The 19,754-nt window shown below is 49.0% G+C and overlaps 7 protein-coding genes across 7 annotated transcripts, besides 1 other annotated feature; 3 read left to right on the top strand and 4 right to left on the bottom strand.

Moving 5' to 3' along the window:
• Nucleotides 1-220: 220 nt before the first annotated feature.
• FPSE_03519 (uncharacterized protein) lies at nucleotides 221-835 on the bottom strand (the record flags this gene model as incomplete). The annotated part of the gene is made up of 1 exon (XM_009256638.1): nucleotides 221-835. The coding sequence occupies one exon, from the start codon at nucleotides 833-835 to the stop codon at nucleotides 221-223; it is 615 nt and encodes a 204-aa protein (XP_009254913.1).
• A 754-nt stretch (nucleotides 836-1,589) lies between these two features.
• Nucleotides 1,590-4,366, bottom strand: FST11 (the record flags this gene model as incomplete). Its single annotated transcript, XM_009256639.1, has 2 exons — nucleotides 1,590-3,899; nucleotides 3,959-4,366. 2 exons carry the CDS (start codon nucleotides 4,364-4,366, stop codon nucleotides 1,590-1,592), a joined length of 2,718 nt encoding a protein of 905 aa, XP_009254914.1.
• A 143-nt stretch (nucleotides 4,367-4,509) lies between these two features.
• Nucleotides 4,510-4,541: a microsatellite.
• Nucleotides 4,542-8,158: 3,617 nt separating this feature from the next.
• FPSE_03521 (uncharacterized protein) lies at nucleotides 8,159-9,683 on the bottom strand (the record flags this gene model as incomplete). Its single annotated transcript, XM_009256640.1, has 3 exons — nucleotides 8,159-8,626; nucleotides 8,686-8,880; nucleotides 8,937-9,683. 3 exons carry the CDS (start codon nucleotides 9,681-9,683, stop codon nucleotides 8,159-8,161), a joined length of 1,410 nt encoding a protein of 469 aa, XP_009254915.1.
• Nucleotides 9,684-10,709: 1,026 nt separating this feature from the next.
• FPSE_03522 (uncharacterized protein) lies at nucleotides 10,710-11,833 on the top strand (the record flags this gene model as incomplete). Its single annotated transcript, XM_009256641.1, has 3 exons — nucleotides 10,710-10,772; nucleotides 10,844-10,904; nucleotides 10,962-11,833. The coding sequence occupies 3 exons, from the start codon at nucleotides 10,710-10,712 to the stop codon at nucleotides 11,831-11,833; spliced, it is 996 nt and encodes a 331-aa protein (XP_009254916.1).
• Nucleotides 11,834-13,181: 1,348 nt separating this feature from the next.
• FPSE_03523 (uncharacterized protein) lies at nucleotides 13,182-14,603 on the top strand (the record flags this gene model as incomplete). Its single annotated transcript, XM_009256642.1, has 4 exons — nucleotides 13,182-13,244; nucleotides 13,343-13,525; nucleotides 13,810-14,337; nucleotides 14,466-14,603. 4 exons carry the CDS (start codon nucleotides 13,182-13,184, stop codon nucleotides 14,601-14,603), a joined length of 912 nt encoding a protein of 303 aa, XP_009254917.1.
• A 453-nt stretch (nucleotides 14,604-15,056) lies between these two features.
• FPSE_03524 (uncharacterized protein) lies at nucleotides 15,057-15,888 on the bottom strand (the record flags this gene model as incomplete). Its single annotated transcript, XM_009256643.1, has 2 exons — nucleotides 15,057-15,635; nucleotides 15,697-15,888. The coding sequence occupies 2 exons, from the start codon at nucleotides 15,886-15,888 to the stop codon at nucleotides 15,057-15,059; spliced, it is 771 nt and encodes a 256-aa protein (XP_009254918.1).
• An 838-nt stretch (nucleotides 15,889-16,726) lies between these two features.
• On the top strand, nucleotides 16,727-19,501 carry FPSE_03525 (uncharacterized protein; the record flags this gene model as incomplete). The annotated part of the gene is made up of 1 exon (XM_009256644.1): nucleotides 16,727-19,501. One exon carries the CDS (start codon nucleotides 16,727-16,729, stop codon nucleotides 19,499-19,501), a length of 2,775 nt encoding a protein of 924 aa, XP_009254919.1.
• Between the last annotated feature and the right edge of the window lie 253 nt (nucleotides 19,502-19,754).

Below are 19,754 nucleotides of genomic sequence, written 5' to 3'. Positions count from 1 at the left end.
CAATTCCAATTTCAACAAGTACTATTCAACGAACTACCCAGTAACTCGATAATTCATCCGTTCGCTAACCAAAAGAATCATTCATATACGCTGTCCTGATACCAGCGTAAAAGCACTCAACTACCAAGGTCGATAAAACAAGCCGCCAAACTACAATCAAAGAAATGACAAGCCCGAGCAAGATATATCCTCCAATGAGCAAAAGACAATAGAAAACAAATCACTCCCAGAACCTCCTCATGACTCTGTCCACATAGTCTTCATCCAAACCCCAATTCTCAACCGCATCCTCGATACCATCTTCCATCCTGTCAATGTACTCATCCTTTGGCACATCCTCATCCATCCTCATATCATCGATGTAAATCAGTGCTCTCAATGTGTTGTCCTCATCTCCAGTTGCACTCGCCCACTTCACATCCACCTGGAACTTCTTGTAAGCCCATGGCACGCCCTCATACCCATCCAGCCTCTCTTCGTCCGCAGACGGAACGAGGTAAAGCAGCCCGTATACCCCATCCACTTCGTCATCCGCCAGCCTTTCAGCCTTCTCTTTGCCCTTTACGGTGAGTTGTTTGTTGGCTTCAGCGTCGGGGGTGTCGTCGTCCGAGTCGACGGGGAGTTGCACCACGTTTGCGTATCCGCGAGCGTTGATTATCCATTTCCAGCCCTTGAGATATGCCAGGCCGACGGGAGTAGAGTGTGGGCAGCGCTGTCGCATCTGTTCAGTCGAGAGGTTGGAGCCGTAGGCAAAGTAAAGAACTTCGGAGACGTTCTCCTGCATTAGAGTCATGGTGCTGTCCTGCGACCGCTGGCTGTCTCCCTGTGAGCTCATGGCTGCTGCGGTGTCTTGTAGTTTGGCAAGTCTTTTATATAAAACTGCAATTTGTCGTGATAGGTTGACCAACTAATAATAGAGTGATAGAGTCTTCGGCGTTGACTCATAAATCAGCGTGAGCTTGGATGATGACGGCGTGAAGTCTTGTTATCCATGGCTCGCGTCATGAATAGCTCATTCGCCTAATACATATATCAAGTTAACATCTTTGTTGGCGGCCTGACAATGGGACTTTGACTCACTAGTCTAAGTTCGAGTCCGATGTGTGTTGTGAATAGGCAGCAAGGCGCTTAAGCCTTGCTCCGCCTCTTATTAACAACCACCCATGCTACTGACAAACTATTCACAACCCAATACAGCATATGCAAACAAAGGAAATATGTAAAAGAGAAAATGAATCGCATCCTAGGAATGGAACTTTAGTACAATCCCTGATTTTAATTTGAGAATTTGTTGGTCTTGACTCTGTATTTGTCTGTCTCTCTTTGTTCATATTACCTAGGCTCATCTCTTCTACCAAACTCCTTGTCCCTGATCTAACAGGAAAATGCTGTCAAATCTTCAAGCTCCCTATTACAATCCTCTAGTGATGGCGAATTAAACATAACGAGCGAATGTGGTATCGCAAATCAAATCATTAGGCGTAGCATAATCTTTTTATGCATTCTGCTTCTTTCAACCTATCCGTAACCCTCCCTCCCTCCCTCCCGTCCCCACCCATGCAAGGCTGATAATCCTGTCCGAGTCCCAACTACGTGATAGGGATCAAGAAGGGGCTGAGTATCAGTTGGTCTGCGCTAGGACGTAGGTTGTGGTCGATTTCAAACGTTTGCGCGAGAAACTCTTTGGCTGCCTCGCTTGCATGCTCAGGGATTGTAGGGGCCGCTTTTCCGCCCCCAATCTTGAAGATAGCCTGCAGCTGACTGCAATCGGGGAACGGGTGACTGCCAGTCATCATTTCCACCACCAAACATCCGAGCGACCAAATATCCGCTTTGCGAGTATACGATGTCTGCTTCACTACTTCGGGAGCCATCCAGAAAACGGATCCTTGCAGTGAAGGACGGTGCTTGCTGTTGTTGGCGCCGTTCAAAATGTTGGTGGCCTCCAGCTTCTTGGAGATACCGAAATCGGAAATCTTAATGGTTCCCTTGTTATCGACCAAAATATTGGCGCCCTTAATATCACGGTGAATGATGTCCTGGTTGTGCAAGTATGAGAGACCCGTCAGAATCTGCCGCACAAAACTGCGCACTAGCGGTTCGGGGAGAGCGCCGTACGAGTTGAGCATCGTCTGGACTGAGCCACCGGGCACATACTCGAGGAAAATGTTAAGATAATCAGCTGTCGAACTGCAGCCAAGATACTGCACGATGTTAGGGTGACGAAGATCGCGAAGAAGACTTATTTCTCGCTTGAGTGCATCAATCATGCCCTTCTTACGAGTGTCGCCTTGGCTGTTGGCTCCAGGCGCAGGTGTCTCAACCTGCTTCACGGCAAGGAGCTCGCCCGTAACGGCGTGCAGAGCCAGGTAAACGCAGCCGAATGATCCCTGGCCGATGAGCGCACCCTTCATCCATTTGTCGTCGCCCCATGACTCTCCGGCCAAGAAACTGTGTAGCTCCTCGTCCACGTCGTCACCGTCGTTGGTCAAAGCTTGCCGGATTTCCTGGAATGATCCCGAGCCTGTTGAGGTGTCGCCATCGTAGTAGCTTGTGGCTGTGGTGTTGCCCTCGGGGTCGGTGACACTGACAGGGGCTGAATCGGAGCCGCTCTCGGTGAATGAGACATAGGACTTGCGGTCAGGCTCAAGCGACGATTCTTCTTGGAGTGTATCGAGGACTGACGAGGTGACCGAGTCGCGATTGTACGCGGCTTGAGGAACCCGAATATGTGAGTCTCGCGTCCTCACCTTGGCCAATTGGGTATTAGCATTAAGCCAGGAGTCGGCAATAGTGGGGATGGGAGGTGCATCTTGGATGCTGGAAGCAAAACTAAGGTTACTAGCCACGCTGAGCCGGCTGTTGACCTTGCTCATGCGGGTTGACCGTCGCATAGAAAGCCGGGCTGTTCGATCAATATCCTCTCTGGTATGATCGGGGAAGTAGGATGTAAGATCAGATGCAATCAACTCGCTGGGGGGTCGAAGACCTCCAAATGGCCGAAGCGATCCTACACGTCGGGCTGGCGCCCTTGATTCTATTTCCGAGGCAGGACGCTCGAGGTCCTTGGCTGCGTTGTGCAGGTTTCGCTCGCGATCCTGATACGAGATTGGCGACAACGGGGACTGAAGCTGATCGTTCCACTTTTCCCCAAGCATCTTCTGAACCTTGAGTTGACTTCGCTTGTCCACCGTCTCGAGCGCTCGAGCATGCTTTTGCTGTTCCTCCTCCATGGCAATGGCCGCGGCGCGGTGCAATTCCGCCTCGCCTGGTTCGCCTGCGGGAACTCTCCGCAATATCAATCGGTTTCGTTCTGGTCGTCGTTGGTCTTTGATGATGCGCCAGAGCTCCGTGTCGCCTAGGCGTCGGCATTGACCTGGATCTGGGTCGATGCCAGCCAGGACCCAAAAGCAGTAATTCCTTTCATGATCCTCCCGCAAAGCGAATTTGCGGAGAGTCACCCGCATGACCTCCTCGCAAGTGTTGCATCCGGAAATCTTGACGACCTTCGTAACGCCGCCAGTCGATATAACGCGGATAACTTCTTGACCCTGTGGTAAGGCAGCCATCAGTGAACCGTCCATACTGGAGTTATTCCTGGTATGGGTTGTTACCAGACGGTTTGCCGGAAGATCCGGGTTTGTAGTTACAATCCTTTGCCCTTGAGCATTTACAGGGATGGAGGCATATGTTTTCCCTCGAGCCCGCAGATTTCGAACATCGGTGCCAGGCAGAGGGGAATTAGGCCTCGAAGATGTCTTGCCATTGTCTAGAGCACCATACAAGTCTAGTTGTCTTGAATAACGCTTGCTAGATGACGCAGGAACGCCTCTTGACGAGTGCAATCGTGGCGAGTCGTTGGGTGCTGTGATTTGAATATCGAGTCCGCCGAAGGAATCCTACAAAATCATCGTCAGTTTTCGAGGTTATGATATGTGGCGATTACGGTATAGCCTACCCGATTCCGCTTCTTCTCGTTGGCGTACGCTCTGGTTCTCAGCTTCTTAATGCTGAGAAAAAGGCGGACGCGGTCGCCGACCTTTTCGACACCCATTTCTTTCAGCACGTCCTTGTCCATCTCCAAAAGGTTCTCGCCATTGATGTGATTCTTTCGAAAGATCTTTTCATATTCGCCACATTTGACGGTTCGCAGATACTCGCACACTTGATCCTCGTCCCAGTTTTTGACGGATTCGGCGGGGTCATGTTCGGTGAATTCGGATTCTGTCGGGCTACCATAAGCACCTGAAGAGGGCATCATGGGAGTTCTTCGGGGCAGAGGCATCGCAGGCTGAGATGCGACAGGAGTGTGGGAGGAGGAGCCCATGCCTGCAGGGAAAGCCGCTTTTGAAGCTAGCATGGCCATGGTGGAAAGGCGGACAATCGTAAGATCGTCTGTGAGGAGCGATCAATGGTATTTGTAAGTGGTGAAGTTTAGCGAAGGTGCTTTTATCGCCAACAGGCGATGCCCGAGACAGCAAGTCGCAGTGGGATAACCCAGGCCCAGCTGAGTCGAGTCGAGTCTGGTCGAGTCGAGTCGATCGATGGTGGCTCACTGATTGGAATGTGTGTAAAACGGCGGGTGAGCAAACGAGGGTTCGGGATTATTAGTGACGCACGCGCAGAAGCCAAGAGGAAAAAAGCAAAAGTTGCGATCAACGCGGAGCACTTCACAGGAATGAGAGTGAAGTGAAGTGAAGAAACGTATACAGATACCAGGTGCAGGCAGAGCTGGACGAGGGCGAGCCAAAGTGGTAAGGCGAGGTGAGGTTGAGGATTGAAGATGGGAAGAGAAAGTGACGATGCCTGGGCGGACAATGGAATACAAAGTATTGGCTTGGAGGGGAATGGGACGGTTTGACTGGAGAGCTAGAGCAGGGGACTGGCGGTGGTTACGGCGAATGTTGGTAGGTACCACCAAGACAGCGGGTACTTGGCTAGCGCGAGTTGGTAGGTGGCTTGCAGAAGCAGTAGACAAGTATCGGTTAAGCGTGCAGATACCTTGGTATTCTTCTAGATGGACGGTGAAGTAATAGGCTATTAGCCTGATTCAGGTTGGCCGACTTTCCCTTTCCCATCGATTGGTGGTGATGATCAGTCACTACAGAGAGGAAAAGCCCAGGAGAGAGAAGAGGAGGCCCTGGAGCTGGAGACCCAGCTAATGGAGGTGGCCCATCGCCCCCGGCCCTGTCAAAGCCATCATGCTACAGGGAACAACCGATCAATCAATGGTCAGATAACAACTCCACTACGAATAACACGAATCGATCCCCAGACCCAATTCAGCAAGGAAAGCGAATACCACGCTTGTTTGTTAGGGGTCAGTTGAAGCGATCTGATCACGGTGGGCTGATGAAGAAAATCAATGTTAATTAAAAGCCCAGAGTCTACCTAAGAAAGGAGTGTTCCATGTGCCACGTCGATGGGTGACCAAGAAGCAAGGGCAGAGCCGCATGGAAGAGTAATTATGTTGACTTTATGGGTATTTTTTTTGTTGATATGCAAGTTTCAGAACCGTCCCCGCTCGTTAAGAGACCAAGCATTTGCTTACTCTTTTTTCCAAAGATGGGCTGACGATCGATATCAAAGAATAGGCAACACAAAGACGGGACGGGCAGTGACATTCGATTGTCATATTTAGATGCACAACATGCCTTGAAGCAGCTCTCTCCCTCTCTCTTCAGTGTGACTGACTGGCACTGAATTGTGTACTGTCGTGTCAGGCCATGAAACAAGTGAGCCTAGACCCTGGATGCTGGGATCTGGGCGGGCGGCTATAATTTCCAATGATAGGTCAAAGCCTGATCCCTGATGAAACAGACCGTGTTTCGACCGGGGGTGCCACTTTTGGAGGATGACGCTGTTCGAGTTAAAAGAGCGCATTAAGGCATTTATTTCTCAACTCAAGACATGCCAACATGATAGAGCTAATCATGTATGTGTGCTCTGACTTGTCTGACACGACATTAGTTAACAAACAACGTGTTCCCAAGACATTCTGCAACAGCACGAGATAGGAATGTTGAATTTACTAGTGTCTGAATGCTATCTAGGTATTCTAATAAATACCAACTATTAATCTACTAACTAATGGAACCGTGCGTTAGTAGCTCAGCTCTCTCATCTCTCAGCTGTCTTTGTTCACATGAGAAAGAAAGAATTCTAATTTCGGATGTGTTTTTCTTTTCATTCCGTACCGCCCGTTCATAACAGAAATAAGTCAATATCCTGTCTATCATCCAGGGTAGTTATATCTCAACTACTATGATCTTCACATGTATGCGTGTATGATCATGCCTATGCCGAGCTGTTGTTCCTTTGATCTCCTATTCTTCTCTCTATGCCAATCATTCATCCAACTTGAAACCTCCTGGAATATTAATCACTGCCAAATTCAATGCCTCAAGCGTCTGGATAAAGTCACTGTTTCGTTTGCCGAGGCCGCCCATCCCCACGATACCAGGTTGCCGGTCAATGAGGCTCGCTCGTCGTAACTCGCCTCGTCATCTGCATCTGCTTGTTTCGTCCCAAAACCTTGCGCTACCGATCGGGAAGTGGACGGCCGTAAAACAATCACCTGCCTAAAACTAGCATTGCTCTATACGTGTTGTGATATTGGGTCATTGCTGAAGAGTGGGTTCAATCATTTTGCTAGTCCCACAGACCAGAAGCAAATCATGAATGAAATGCGGCCAGAAAATAGCTTCTAGAAGACGCCTGATGTATTCCCATCGGTCACTCACTGACTGCTTCATCTGATCGATATTGATTTCTCATGCTAATGTGCACGTTAACTACTAAAGCAAGTACCAAGGATGTGTTGCTCGCTTTGACCATTATCACCATGCATCGACAACTTGCTTGGTATCGGAACTTTCATATGGCATCTTGTCATGTAAGTGACCGTGCTGGTCTTAGAGTATTTATTGACAAGTACCCCTCGTAATCGCTCCCTGACAGACTGTATCATAGCGCATTTTCCAGGCTGGTTAATGTCAAACACGGTATCGGCGGCGCCATGTTGGAAACGAAACTTGACGTTCAGATATCTACTCTTTGTATTAAATTGTGTCATTATGCTTCCGTGGGTATTACTAGTTACAAGTGGATGGTCCAGTCGACTCAGTCAAAGTCATGGAGTATCTGGGTAGCGGATCATACTTACTCGTGACAACAAGCATATAGGTAGCCGGAGAGAACTTTGGATCGCACTATGTATGTGTCTGTGTTTAAGATTATTGAAACTGGTACACAAGATTTAGGCCAGTTACTAGATAACTTAGTAGTGAAACTCATTGTTTGTGCAGTGAAGGCTGCGGTTTGATTGTTATGCGGTGAGTCCCAGCTGAACGCCAACCACGAGATTCAGTCTCTTTAAAGTAGAGCATGAATATGACAAGTCTGCATTGAGTTTTTCCGCAAGCCCAAAGTGCGATTAATGACACTGTTCAGATCGATCGATCCCATCATCGGAAGTGAGGCTCAGAGGTGAGGCCTTGAGGTTGTGAACTCGGGACCTGTTGGTCGAGATGCTTCGTCACAATAAGACAGCGCGCCATGCCTAAAGCCTACCTCACGAGGTACATTAAAATCTGGCATATGACGCTTGTCGGCAGTTCATAGACAACTTCGAGCCTAGCAACATCCACCGCTCAATTGTGCAACGAAGTTGTTCCGAGATGATCTACATCTCGGTTATCTCATAGACCCTGCACCACGAGTCCAGACAACGAGCTGGAAGGTCTTTACAAGAAGCCTTCAATATATGGATAACTCAACCTGAAATACGCTTACTATATCTAGAAAGCAATAGGTCAAGATGATACTATTACAATCGGCCGTATAGGCCTTGGATATACTCAAAGGTTATGCCATCGAGTAACTAGGCGGTGGGAAGTATCCCTGAGCCGATCATATTGACGTCTTGTAAGTGCGTGCATGGGTCGAACAAGTAATTTTAATATTCTATATTTATTTCCCTAGTAGTATTGATTCTATATGACTATTGAACACTCACGAACATATGTTTGGTAGAAATATGAGCCTGTCAGTAATACCCTAGGTGTGCAACAGTATGTGATATTTGGAATACTATGTAGATACTATATCAGAAGACAACTACTAAATATCATATGTTTAGAAGTATTTCCATAGTCCATCATTCCGATAACATCTTCGACTGGGTTCCGTTTATATTTCCCTTTTGAATTTCCTTTACCTCGGAGATGACAGCCTGAATAGCTGTCCGGAGAATATCAACCATCCGCTCCAACTCAGACTCAGTTACCACATAAGGCGGAGACATTATGACATGGTCGACATGCACTTCCCCTGTTTGACCCAGGTTCCCCAATATGTTCAATCCCAGATCTAGCGACTTGTCCACGATTCCGTGACACAGTCTCATACTGGCTGGAAAGGGTGTCTTGCTCTGGCGATCCTGAACGAACTCGACAGCCCAGAATAGACCTCGTCCACGAATGTCGCAGACAAACTCCAACGGTCCAATGTGGTCTCTGAGCAAATGTTCCAGTACTGTACCCATTTTCTGGACGTTTGTTAGTATACGCTCGTCTCGTATGATCCGTTGAACCTCAAGAGCCGCAGCGCAAGCGACTGGATGAGCCTGTTGATTTTACAATTGTTAATCTTGTGTTTCCCGGCTTCAGTGTGTTTCACGCATACCTGGAATGTGTGACCGTGGGCTAACCCCCCTGATCCTTCAGCGATAGCGTCAAAGATCTTGCTGCGGAGCAAAACCCCAGATAAGGGGATGAAGCCTCCGCCCAGAGCTTTACCTATCATCTGGATGTCGGGTCCAGAAATACCTTCTTGTTCCCAGGCATGCATTGTACCCGTCTTTCCCATACCGCACATGATCTTTATCAGGTCAGCTGGTAACGCCAGAGTTTCTGAGCACAGATTCAGTGGCTTACTTCGTCCAATATCAAAAGAACATCATAATCATCGCAAACTTTTCGAATGGCTTTCCAATATCCGGCCACAGCAGGAACACAGCCTAGAGTAGTCCCGCTGACGGTCTCGGCTACGAAAGCAGAGACCTTTTCAGGTCCGACATGGAGGATCTCTGCCTCCAACTGATCTGCCAGTCGTCTGGCGTAGGTTTCATCGGACTCACATTCTTTAAGTCGGTAGGGGAAGCAGGGATCGACGAAACTGACATTTTGCGATAACCAGGGAAGATACATAGCCCGGCGGGAGTCATGGCCAGATATGCATAGCGCTCCGATTGTGTTGCCATGATAACTCTGTTTTCTACTAATGACATGGCACTTTTTGGGCATTCCACGTTCGCACCAGTACTGTGTCGCCAGCTTTATGGCAGCATCTGTAGCTTCGCTTCCGGAATTAACAAAGATGGCCTTGGACAAGCCACCTGGTTCTCCTTGCAAAAGCATCGATGCGAGGTCTTCTGTTGCATCGCAGGTGAATCGCGCGCCAGAGTAGAGATAGGCAAGCTGATTGATCTGAGTTGTCACCACTTGCGCAATCTCAGGACGGCCAAATCCAAGGCATGATACAGCTGGTCCAGCGGATGCATCGAGGACTTCACGGCCAGATTCGAGGAACAAGGAGACACCTGAAGTAGAAACCACCTTTTCTGGCTTATGAGCAAATGAACGATGAAGAAGGTGGGAGCTGGCAACGAAAGGGTGAGCCATTGTGGAATATTACGACCTGTTTTTGCTACCTGGTGGTAGAATTAGAAAGACAAGTTTATCATCGTCATACTACTTCAACTAGCATCGTGACTCTCCTATCCGTACTTAGTCACAGGTTGAATTCTGAGCTCTATTATCCGTCTCTGCCTACTGCGGCTGTAATATGTCCGCATCCAAAATCCTTAAAACCTCCAAGTGAAAGAAATTAATATATGTTGAATCTGAGGGTTCATGGAATCTGAACATTTAAAAACTGTCGATTTTGTTTATTCGCTCTTATATAGGTACCCTGTACTCTTTTAAGCAGTAAGGAAAATAAGAAGCCGAACTTTAACAAGGTAGAAACGCCGCGTGTCGGGAACAGAAAAGTGCATGCTACCTACCTAGGTGCCTAGGAATATTTACTGCCTTTCATTGAGGTGAACTTGCTAGTGTAAGTACCGTATCATGACTGCGGCGCATCCGCTGGGCTCATCATGATACATGGATCAACGGTGAACGGAGTGCCTGAGTAGCGATCTCGGCCTCTAAACCGACATCGCAGTGACCGTGAGACCCCGCATGAGTGAGTCAAGTATCTCGCTATCTTCTTCCCACAGCTTTTACGCCTGAAGATATTAGCAGAATACTAAATGGGAACTTTTCATCACACAATTCAAGGAACGCATCACTCGTTACAATCACGACATCGCCAACGTTTCGGTAGTTGAACCCAATCCGATCACAAATTGAATTTCCAGGGCGTTCTATTCGTGAAAGGCAAATACCAGCACCGCGGAAACGTTATCGATAGCGCCAATCGGTCTCACCCCAAGCCAAAGTATATCACACCTACGAGGTCAACCTTATTCAATACCAATCGAACAGCAGACCTCAAAGTTTCTGATCAATCGGCGCATGCAGAAAAGACCAGAGAAAACGGTCAAGGAATTATCGGAAAGGCACCGATATTTATTACCTCTTTCAACTCAATCTGCTTCAATAGTCTCAACCAATTCGGCGACACCGACCACAACGTAGACTATCATGACCAGCCAACGCAAACCCCTTGTCAGCTTCCTTGGCCCAGTCGCCTCCTACACCCATCAGGTGAGATCAAAATCTTTTGCCCCCCTGTGGCGAGTTAGCCGATGTCCGTATGGACTGACCTGGCTTTATAGGCTGTTCGCCAGGCCTTTTCTGAGGACACCTGGGACTTTCGGCCTGCCGTCACTATAGATGGTGAGTAAGCGACCGACATTGGCCGAATGGTTTACTCATTCTAATGGTGTGGCATAGACGTGTTCGACCAAGTTCAAAATGCCCAGGTGCAAGCTGGCGTTGTGCCCTTTGAAAACTCAACCAATGGTTCAGTAGTTTTCACCCTGGACAACCTGGCCGACCGGGCCAATCGTTATCCAGACATCACTGTCGACGGCGAAACATACGTGGATGTTCACCATTGCCTTGTTGGCCACAAGAGTACCGCACCTGTTGTGGAAGAGGCTACTGAAGGGTCCGGCACTTGCACACCCACAGCGACAGATCCGTCGCCTTCTAGACCGAGGTCCAAACCCTTGTCCAGTGTGAAGCACATTCAACGGCTGTACTCTCACCCCCAAGCGTTTGGTCAATGTACAGCTTTCATTTCCACCTACCTCAAGGGCGTTGAGATTTTCGAGGTCAGCTCGACCAGCAAGGCAGCTGAAATTGTAAGCAAGGATGCTACGGGTACCTGGGCTGCGATTTCTAGTGAGCTCGCTGGCGAACTCCATGGTCTTGATTTCCTGGGCAAATCAATTGAGGACCGGGAGGATAATGTCACCCGATTCCTGGTAATCGGAACTAACGCTGCGGGCCCGAAAGATCTGGAGAAGACCAAACAAGCAGTAGCCCAGAAAGGGAGCAAGTCGCTTGTGTCCTTCACAGTACCTCACACATCGCCTGGAGCATTGGCTGACGCCTTGAGCTGTTTTCGGGCCTTTGACCTCAACTTGACCAGTATAAACAGTCGGCCAAGCCTTGTCCAGCCTTTCCAATACATATTCTTTGTTGAATTCGAAGGCCACAAGTACGACGATCCAGAAGGGCGTGTCAACGGTGCATTGGAAAAGGTCAGTCGCGTGGCTGAGAGCTGGAGGTGGCTTGGCAGTTGGGAGAGATACGTATGAATCAATTCAATGCAATATCACAAGCATACCGACAAAGAAAGCAAGTGATTATTCGTGAATGTTTTACGATTTTTCGTATTCACTCCCCAACAGTTGATTGTCTCGCAACCTGCACGAAGAAAGATCATCATGGCATGAATGGAAGTGAGAATGAACTCCCCGATGGAACCAAGATAGTGCTCTATGAACTCGCAGAAACTCCCCGTTTTCTGGCGGGGTTAGTAGGTGGGTCATGATAAATTAAAACTTGAGAGGGACATGACAATATTAATGGCTTGTATTTGCCACTGTTACTGACATATAAAGTGCTCATGTATTTCTTTCACGCATCATGGATCAGTCCCACCTGTTTGGCCACATGTCTAATGTCGCCCTGGCAGGTCCCTAGGTTCAGCACTGCACCTACCTAAAGCTTCTATTTTAAGGAGTCACAGGCACCAAGAATGAAAATCATGTTTTTCTGGCTCTACTCACGGAAGACACGATTGACCATCCCACACTCAACAAGCACATATTTTATCAAACCGGAATAACAGCCGCTTCTCAACGTCTGCACCTCACCTCATAGTTACGTCTTCAACAGGGCCATGCCATGCTTGAGTACCCTCTGCCAAGTTCTACCTCCACAGAGATACGACTCAATCCCCCACTAATCTGAGGGGAACGAACCTTTTGTCAATGCTGGGTTTACGGTAGGGAATCCCATTCGGGAACTTGCAGGACATAATTCACAGCAACGGATAAAGACCTGCGCTCTTAGGGCCGATAGGATTGGCTTGGATCGGACTGGACCAGGAGGCGTGGGTCGCCCGGACACATTCACCCTTCGGCATGCTTCGCAAAGTCGACAAAGGGCAGGGATGAGACGCCGATGGTCCGAAAGGGCCTTGAGGGATTATGGGATTGTGGGATGGACGCAAAAAGCATCAATAAGAGACGAGAAAATTCGCTACCTTGGAGGCATATCTTGTCCTAGTTGCTGCAGCGGAGACCACTACCAATTATCATGACGTACACACGGCATGCACGACACTCCCCCGAGACCACTTAAAGGTCAGCGTTGGGCCACACGTCTGGGATCAGGGTGGGAAGCTCTAACCAAGTTGGCTGCTAGCCTACGGACCATCGCTTCAACGTTAAAAATCGGGCGATGGTCCGGAAGCTCTCTCCAGCAAACTCTGAGTGTACAGTGGGCGAGTCGAATACCTTTTAACTGCTTGGGCTGCTGCTTCGAAACTACAGAGATTTCCTCTTCTTCTCATCCCTCTTGCTACTACTCCAGCTTGATGTTGAGGCAACAACACCTATCTGCTATATCTCCCTTTTCTTCCTGGTTTTTCCATCCAAAATGGCGTCCCGCCCCATCTTTACTGCCACGCACCCCCGTGCATGCTCTACGGCTTTTGAGCGAGTATGTTGAGTCCTTGAGATGCCCATATCATGCTGCCTCGTCGCAATGGACTTGGGGCATGATTGCGCCTACTGATGGCATAACTGACAATATGCTAGGTCTTCATGGCCCGCCGCGATATCCTAGAGAGCGTCCACGAGCCTTTCGGAGATGCCTTTTACTATGGTCCTGAAATTCTCAGTGATCGTTTCAGAAATGACACAGCCACTCGTGAACAGAGTGGTTTCTCTCACAAGACTTACAAGGACGTCCTTAACGAGGTCATGGATGCGGGCAAAGATGTTAGTCAATTTCCCCCTCCTTCATGTTCATGCAATTATTTCTACTCCCCGAACTCCCCGCCACAACCCCCACGTCTACAATTGGGGGAACAACACACCAGAGAAGAAGCATGCGCTACAGCCAAGTTTTCTTCGGCAGCATGTATCTAGCTATCACATTGTGATTGTGATCATGCAGCCGATGCACCGTATCATACCTCTATCGCGCCACCAATGCTACCTCAACGGCTTACACAAGTCATGAGAGACTCGAAAATTGACATATCATACTTACAAACTCTTAGGGCAAGCGAATCTTCATCAAGGACATGGCTTACTACCTCATGGCCCCAGACAGCAAGCCCACCAAGGTTGCGCCGTCTCTAGGCGAGGAAGAGCCTGGTAACCCCACCGTGTTGCCACTAGAGGTCCTGAAGCAATTCCAATTCACTTTCCTCATCCGCCACCCTCGCCGAGCTATTCCTTCGTACTACCGATGCACAGTGCCACCTCTGGATGAAGTCACAGGTTTCTATGAATTCATGCCAAACGAGGCAGGCTATAAGGAGCTCGTGCGATTCTTTGATTTCCTGATCAAAGAGAACATTGTCGACAAGGACAACCTTGTCGTCATTGACGCCGATGACCTTCTCGATAACCCCGAGAAGACCGTCCGCCTTTACTGTGAGAAGACTGGCATTGATTTCAAGCCCGAGATGCTAGAGTGGAACGAAGAAGATTGTTCTTACGCCACAGCTGCCTTTGAAAAATGGAACGGCTGGCACAACGATGCTATCAAGAGCTCGGCTCTCAGACCTCGCACTCATCACCAGGTATGTTAACGATTTCTTACAATCGCCCCGCCCCCTGTCTCCCTCCACCTGCTTGCCTGCAACTACACCCGGTGTTTGTTCGCACTTCCTGTGGTTGGGTGAAAAAAGGCTGACATTGCTAACTAAAGAAGACGTTGACGGTCGAGAGCGAAGACAAGGAATGGACTACAAAGTTTGGTCCCGAGGCGCAGAAAGTGATCCGCAAGACCGTTGAAGACAACATTGCCGATTACGAGTACCTGAAGCAGTTTGCGCTGCAAATCTAAGTGATATTAGTTGTGTACTCGTTCTGCTATTCACATGTTGGTTTTCTTTTCAGTTTTGGGATAGTTTTGCACTTTCGCCCCATGGTCAGATTGGATATTTTACACCCGGCAATGAATTGGGGCTTTGAATGATTTATGAGCGTGATCTCGTTGATAGTACATCTATTATCGTACAACGACTTTGGCAACATGCCACTTGATGAATATATACAAACAACTACATCTACAAGATTTTGCCAATTCTGTCGTGAATAATGTCCTGTCGGATTTCAACAGCTTGCTGACATCAATTCTCCAACGGCAGTCCCGTATTGACGAAACTCAAAATACATGTTTTTATACATTTGAACGGGGAAACACCTATGCTGACTTTGTAGATGATACCTCGGCGTCCTTGAAGATGCGATCTTTAATCCGCTCTCCTTTTCAGTCCCGAATTCTTCTTTTGATAGTCTAGGCCTTTTCTTGCTCTTGAGGGGCCTCTTCAGCCACTGGCTCTAAAGGCTTCGAGACATAGGTTGGCTTCTCGAACAGTCCGTGTGTGACGTTGTTCGTCCATTCTTGGGCGTACTCCTTATCCAGATCATTCGCCCAGCTCACAGTCACATCCACGAGTTTCTTCTCGGCGTCCTCGGCATCTTCAGACAGAACAATCCTGTTGCCACGACCAGCACCGCTCAAGACTGTAGCTATATCGGCAATCGAATTTGGCTTTTGGGCGTTGAGAGCGATGCCACGCTCTTCTTTTGTGCGGATGGGTCGATAGTTCTTGTTGCCCTTCTCCTCCTCCTCTGCGATTCGCTTGCGGTCGGCGGTAGTAAACTCCTCGGGGCGCTTGTATCGGAATTCGTTATCCCAGGCCACCTCGTGCAGGTGCTTCAGCTCGCGCAGTTTTTGGAAGACGGAACGACCGATGGAGCCTTGACCGGCGGGGAAAGCAATGTGGGCAAAGGGTGACCAGTAGTCTTTGCGGAGCTTGGGAGGCTTTGTCTTCTTGCCATTGAATGGGAGCTGCTTGAGATCATGGAAGCCCTACAGACAACATGTCAGTTCATTGAATCGTTCACGTATCTTTACAAAGAACTAAACTCACATCGAGCGTCTTGTTAAAGCTGTAAATAATCTGATCTGTCCTTCTGTGTCCGAATACCCAGATGTCCTCGCCATGACCCTCGGGTGGAGGGAAGCCCAGGCCCTTCTTCTTCTTGCCAAAGTGGCCGTGTCGCACCCATATCCGTACGTAACTGGGCAATTGGCCCAATCGAGATGTCGGTGCCGTGTTCATGGTCGCCCGCTGTGAGGTTGAAATGGTCTTGATAATGGGTCTACCTAGAAAAAATCCCCAGTATCATCGGCTCAATCACGGGCGATCGCGGGGTCACGTGAGCTCGAAGCCAAGAATTGACCTCGAAGATCAGCCACCAGGTACCAACGTTGTGTCGCATTCAATCGTTAAACATGTAAGATCAACACATTAGCGACTCGACTTGATATTGACTCGAAATGCTGTGCAATATTCCATCTTCCTCTTTTGGCACTTTTATTCAAAGCATCAGAAGTTGACAAAACAACAGTGAACTCTTTTGCACTAATAGTCTCGACTGCCAATTACAGTAAGCCACATGCGGATCTCTTGCTATAGAATCGGATGATAAGATAGGAAACGGATGACCCCACTAATGACCGCTGAAATCGACTGTTGTGACGTAGAAGAAACGGGAAGCTCCCAGAAGCTGGCCGGTTAGGCTGGAAGCTTCCAAGTGCTCGTCTTGATCCTACTTGATCTTGCCATAACCTACCATCAAGATCGAGATATTTCACGTTGGACGATGCACTCTGCTGGAGGCTTCTAGATAATTTCCTGATTCATGTACAAGATCCACTTGCTTTGTGAATAAATTCACCTCTTGATCCTCGAGCTGCCAAACTTGTTTCTTCTGCAGTAATCAAGATACCCCACTACAGCAAACAATACATCACTACCTAATCTACCTACCTGACGACAGCCCTTTTCCTACACACCACTAATTGGGCTTACAACTGCACGAGTACATATTCGCATTTCTTTACTTGTTCGATTCCATTCATCACTCTGATTGTACAAACCATTCAACACCGCCATCATGAATAGTCGTATGGACTTTACAGACCGTGCCCAAAAGGCCGTGGAAGATGCCATGGCCTTGGCTGAGCAATACGGTCATTCTCAGCTTGTCCCAGTTCATCTCGCCGTCTCTTTGCTCGACCCTCCCGCAGACCCTTCCAAGGACCAGCAGAACGGTCCTCCACCCACCAGCACACTATTCCGACAAGTGGTTGAGCGAGCACACGGCGACCCTCAGATCTTCGATCGAGCTCTCAAGAAAATACTCGTTCGACTTCCCAGTCAAGATCCACCGCCAGAGCATGTCTCTTTGGCGCCCCAGTTCCACAATGTGCTAAGAAAGGCCATGGACCTGCAAAAGGTACAGAAGGATACCTACATTGGCGTGGACCACCTTATTACCGCCCTTTCTGAGGAAGCAACCATTCAAGCACCCCTAAAGGAAGCCAACGTCCCCAAGGCCAAGCTGATCCAAGAGGCGGTGCAAGCCATCCGGGGAACCAAGCGAGTTGATAGCAAGACCGCTGATACTGAGGAGGAAAACGAGAACCTGGCCAAGTTCACCATCGACATGACCGAAATGGCAAGGGAGAAAAAGATGGATCCCGTCATCGGTCGAGAAGAAGAGATCCGCAGAGTTGTTCGAATCTTGTCCCGACGAACCAAGAACAACCCCGTCCTCATCGGTGAACCCGGTGTAGGAAAAACCACCGTCATCGAGGGACTTGCTCAGCGAGTTGTCAACCGAGATGTGCCCGACAACTTGAAGTCTTGCAAGCTGCTCTCACTTGATGTGGGTGCACTTGTCGCTGGAAGTAAGTACCGAGGAGAGTTTGAAGAACGAATGAAGGGCGTTCTGAAGGAGATCACTGAATCCAAGGATGTAATCATCTTGTTCGTCGATGAAATCCATCTTCTCATGGGCGCTGGTTCGTCTGGTGAGGGCGGTATGGATGCCGCCAACCTTCTGAAGCCCATGCTTGCCCGTGGCCAACTACACTGTATCGGTGCCACTACCCTCGCCGAATATCGCAAGTACGTCGAGAAGGATGCTGCTTTTGAACGTCGATTCCAGCAGGTCATCGTTAAGGAACCTACCATTCCCGAGACGGTCTCCATTCTTCGAGGTCTCAAGGAGCGATACGACCGACACCACCGTGTTACCATTCTTGACAGCGCTTTGGTTGCTGCTGCTAACCTGGCTGCTCGCTACCTCACATCTCGACGGCTACCTGATTCTGCTATCGACCTTGTTGATGAGGCTTCCGCCGCTGTTCGTGTTGCTCGAGAATCTCAGCCTGAAATCATTGATTCTCTCGAGCGAAAACTTAGACAGTTTATGATCGAGATCGCGGCCCTTGAGAAGGAAAGAGACGAGGCATCTCAAACCCGTCTTGCACAGGCTCGCAAGGATGCCAAAAATGTCGAGGAGGAGCTGCAACCCCTTCGCGAAAAGTACCAGGCCGAGATCAAGCGCAGCGAGGAAATTCACCAAGCCAAGCTGAAGCTTGATGATCTTGAGAAGCGACTTGAGGATGCAATGAACAATTCTGAGCACGCCAAGGCTGCCGATCTCAAGTATGGTGCCATTCCCGAACAAGAGAGTGTCATCAAGGAACTCGAGGCTCGCAAGGCTGCTGCAGATGCCGCCCTCAATGCCACTGCTACTCACGATGCCGGCGGTGCCATGGTCACCGACATTGTCACCGCAGATAACATCAACGAGATTGTGTCCCGATGGACTGGCATCCCTGTTACTCGCCTGCGTACTTCCGAGAAGGAGAAGCTCATCCACATGGAAAAGGTTCTCGGCAAGGTCGTTGTTGGTCAGAAGGAGGCTGTTGGATCTGTCGCCAATGCCATCCGACTCCAGCGTTCCGGCCTGAGCAACCCAAACCAGCCACCTAGCTTCTTGTTCTGTGGTCCTTCTGGTACCGGAAAGACCCTTCTCACCAAGGCTTTGGCAGAATTCCTGTTTGACGATGCCAAGGCCATGATTCGCTTCGATATGTCTGAGTATCAGGAGCGACATGCGCTCAGCCGCATGATTGGTGCGCCACCTGGATACGTCGGTCACGACGCCGGTGGCCAACTTACCGAGGCTCTTCGTCGCAAGCCATTCTCAATCTTGCTCTTTGATGAGGTTGAGAAGGCAGCCAAGGAGGTCCTCACCGTTCTTCTCCAACTTATGGACGACGGTCGCATCACCGACGGACAAGGCAGAGTTGTTGATGCCAAGAACTGCATCGTGGTTATGACCTCTAACTTAGGTGCAGAATACCTTGTTCGACCAGGCGTCAAGGAGGGTCGTGTTGACTCTGGCACTCGAGAGTTGGTTATGAACGCCCTTCGTAACTACTTCCTGCCTGAGTTCCTCAACCGTATTAACTCAGTTGTTATCTTCAACCGCCTGACGCGCAAGGAGATCCGCAAGATCGTCGACATTCGCCTGTCAGAAATTCAGAAACGACTCGAAGACAATGGTCGGAAAGTGCATATCGACGTGTCAGAAGAAGCGAAGGACTACCTTGGAAACAGCGGTTACTCGCCAGCGTACGGTGCCAGACCTCTGTCTCGTCTCATTGAGAAGGAGGTTCTCAACCGCCTTGCCATCCTTATCCTGCGCAACAACATCCGCGACGGAGAGTACGCACGCGTTGAGATCATTGATGGTAAGATCGTGGTTCTTTCCAATCACACTGATAGTGAGCTTGGCGAGGATGATGATATGATGGACGAGGAGGATGCTGTTGACGAGTTGGTGGACGATATGGATCAAGACATCTACGACTAAACAAAAGGCAATGATTGTTAGGCGTGTTCTTAAACAGTGTTACATAGGACTGGCGGTTATTCTCTGAACGAGTTTGATGAATTCATGATGGAGTTAGGGTCGTTATGGCAATGTTTGCGCTCAAAATTCATGTACTTAATTAGGTGTTCATACAATGCGAGCAAAAATTGAATTAGTATTTCAGTTCGAATATGTGATATACAAGCACTTTATTTACCTCTCGGAGGTTACCTATGCTGCGGTAATCTCTGGT

Source organism: Fusarium pseudograminearum, chromosome 3, assembly GCF_000303195.2.
Source record: "Fusarium pseudograminearum CS3096 chromosome 3, whole genome shotgun sequence".
NCBI classification, from domain to species: Eukaryota; Fungi; Ascomycota; class Sordariomycetes; order Hypocreales; family Nectriaceae; genus Fusarium; species Fusarium pseudograminearum.
Note: the sequence above shows the minus strand (reverse complement) of the source record. Positions and strands in the feature narration are given on the sequence as shown.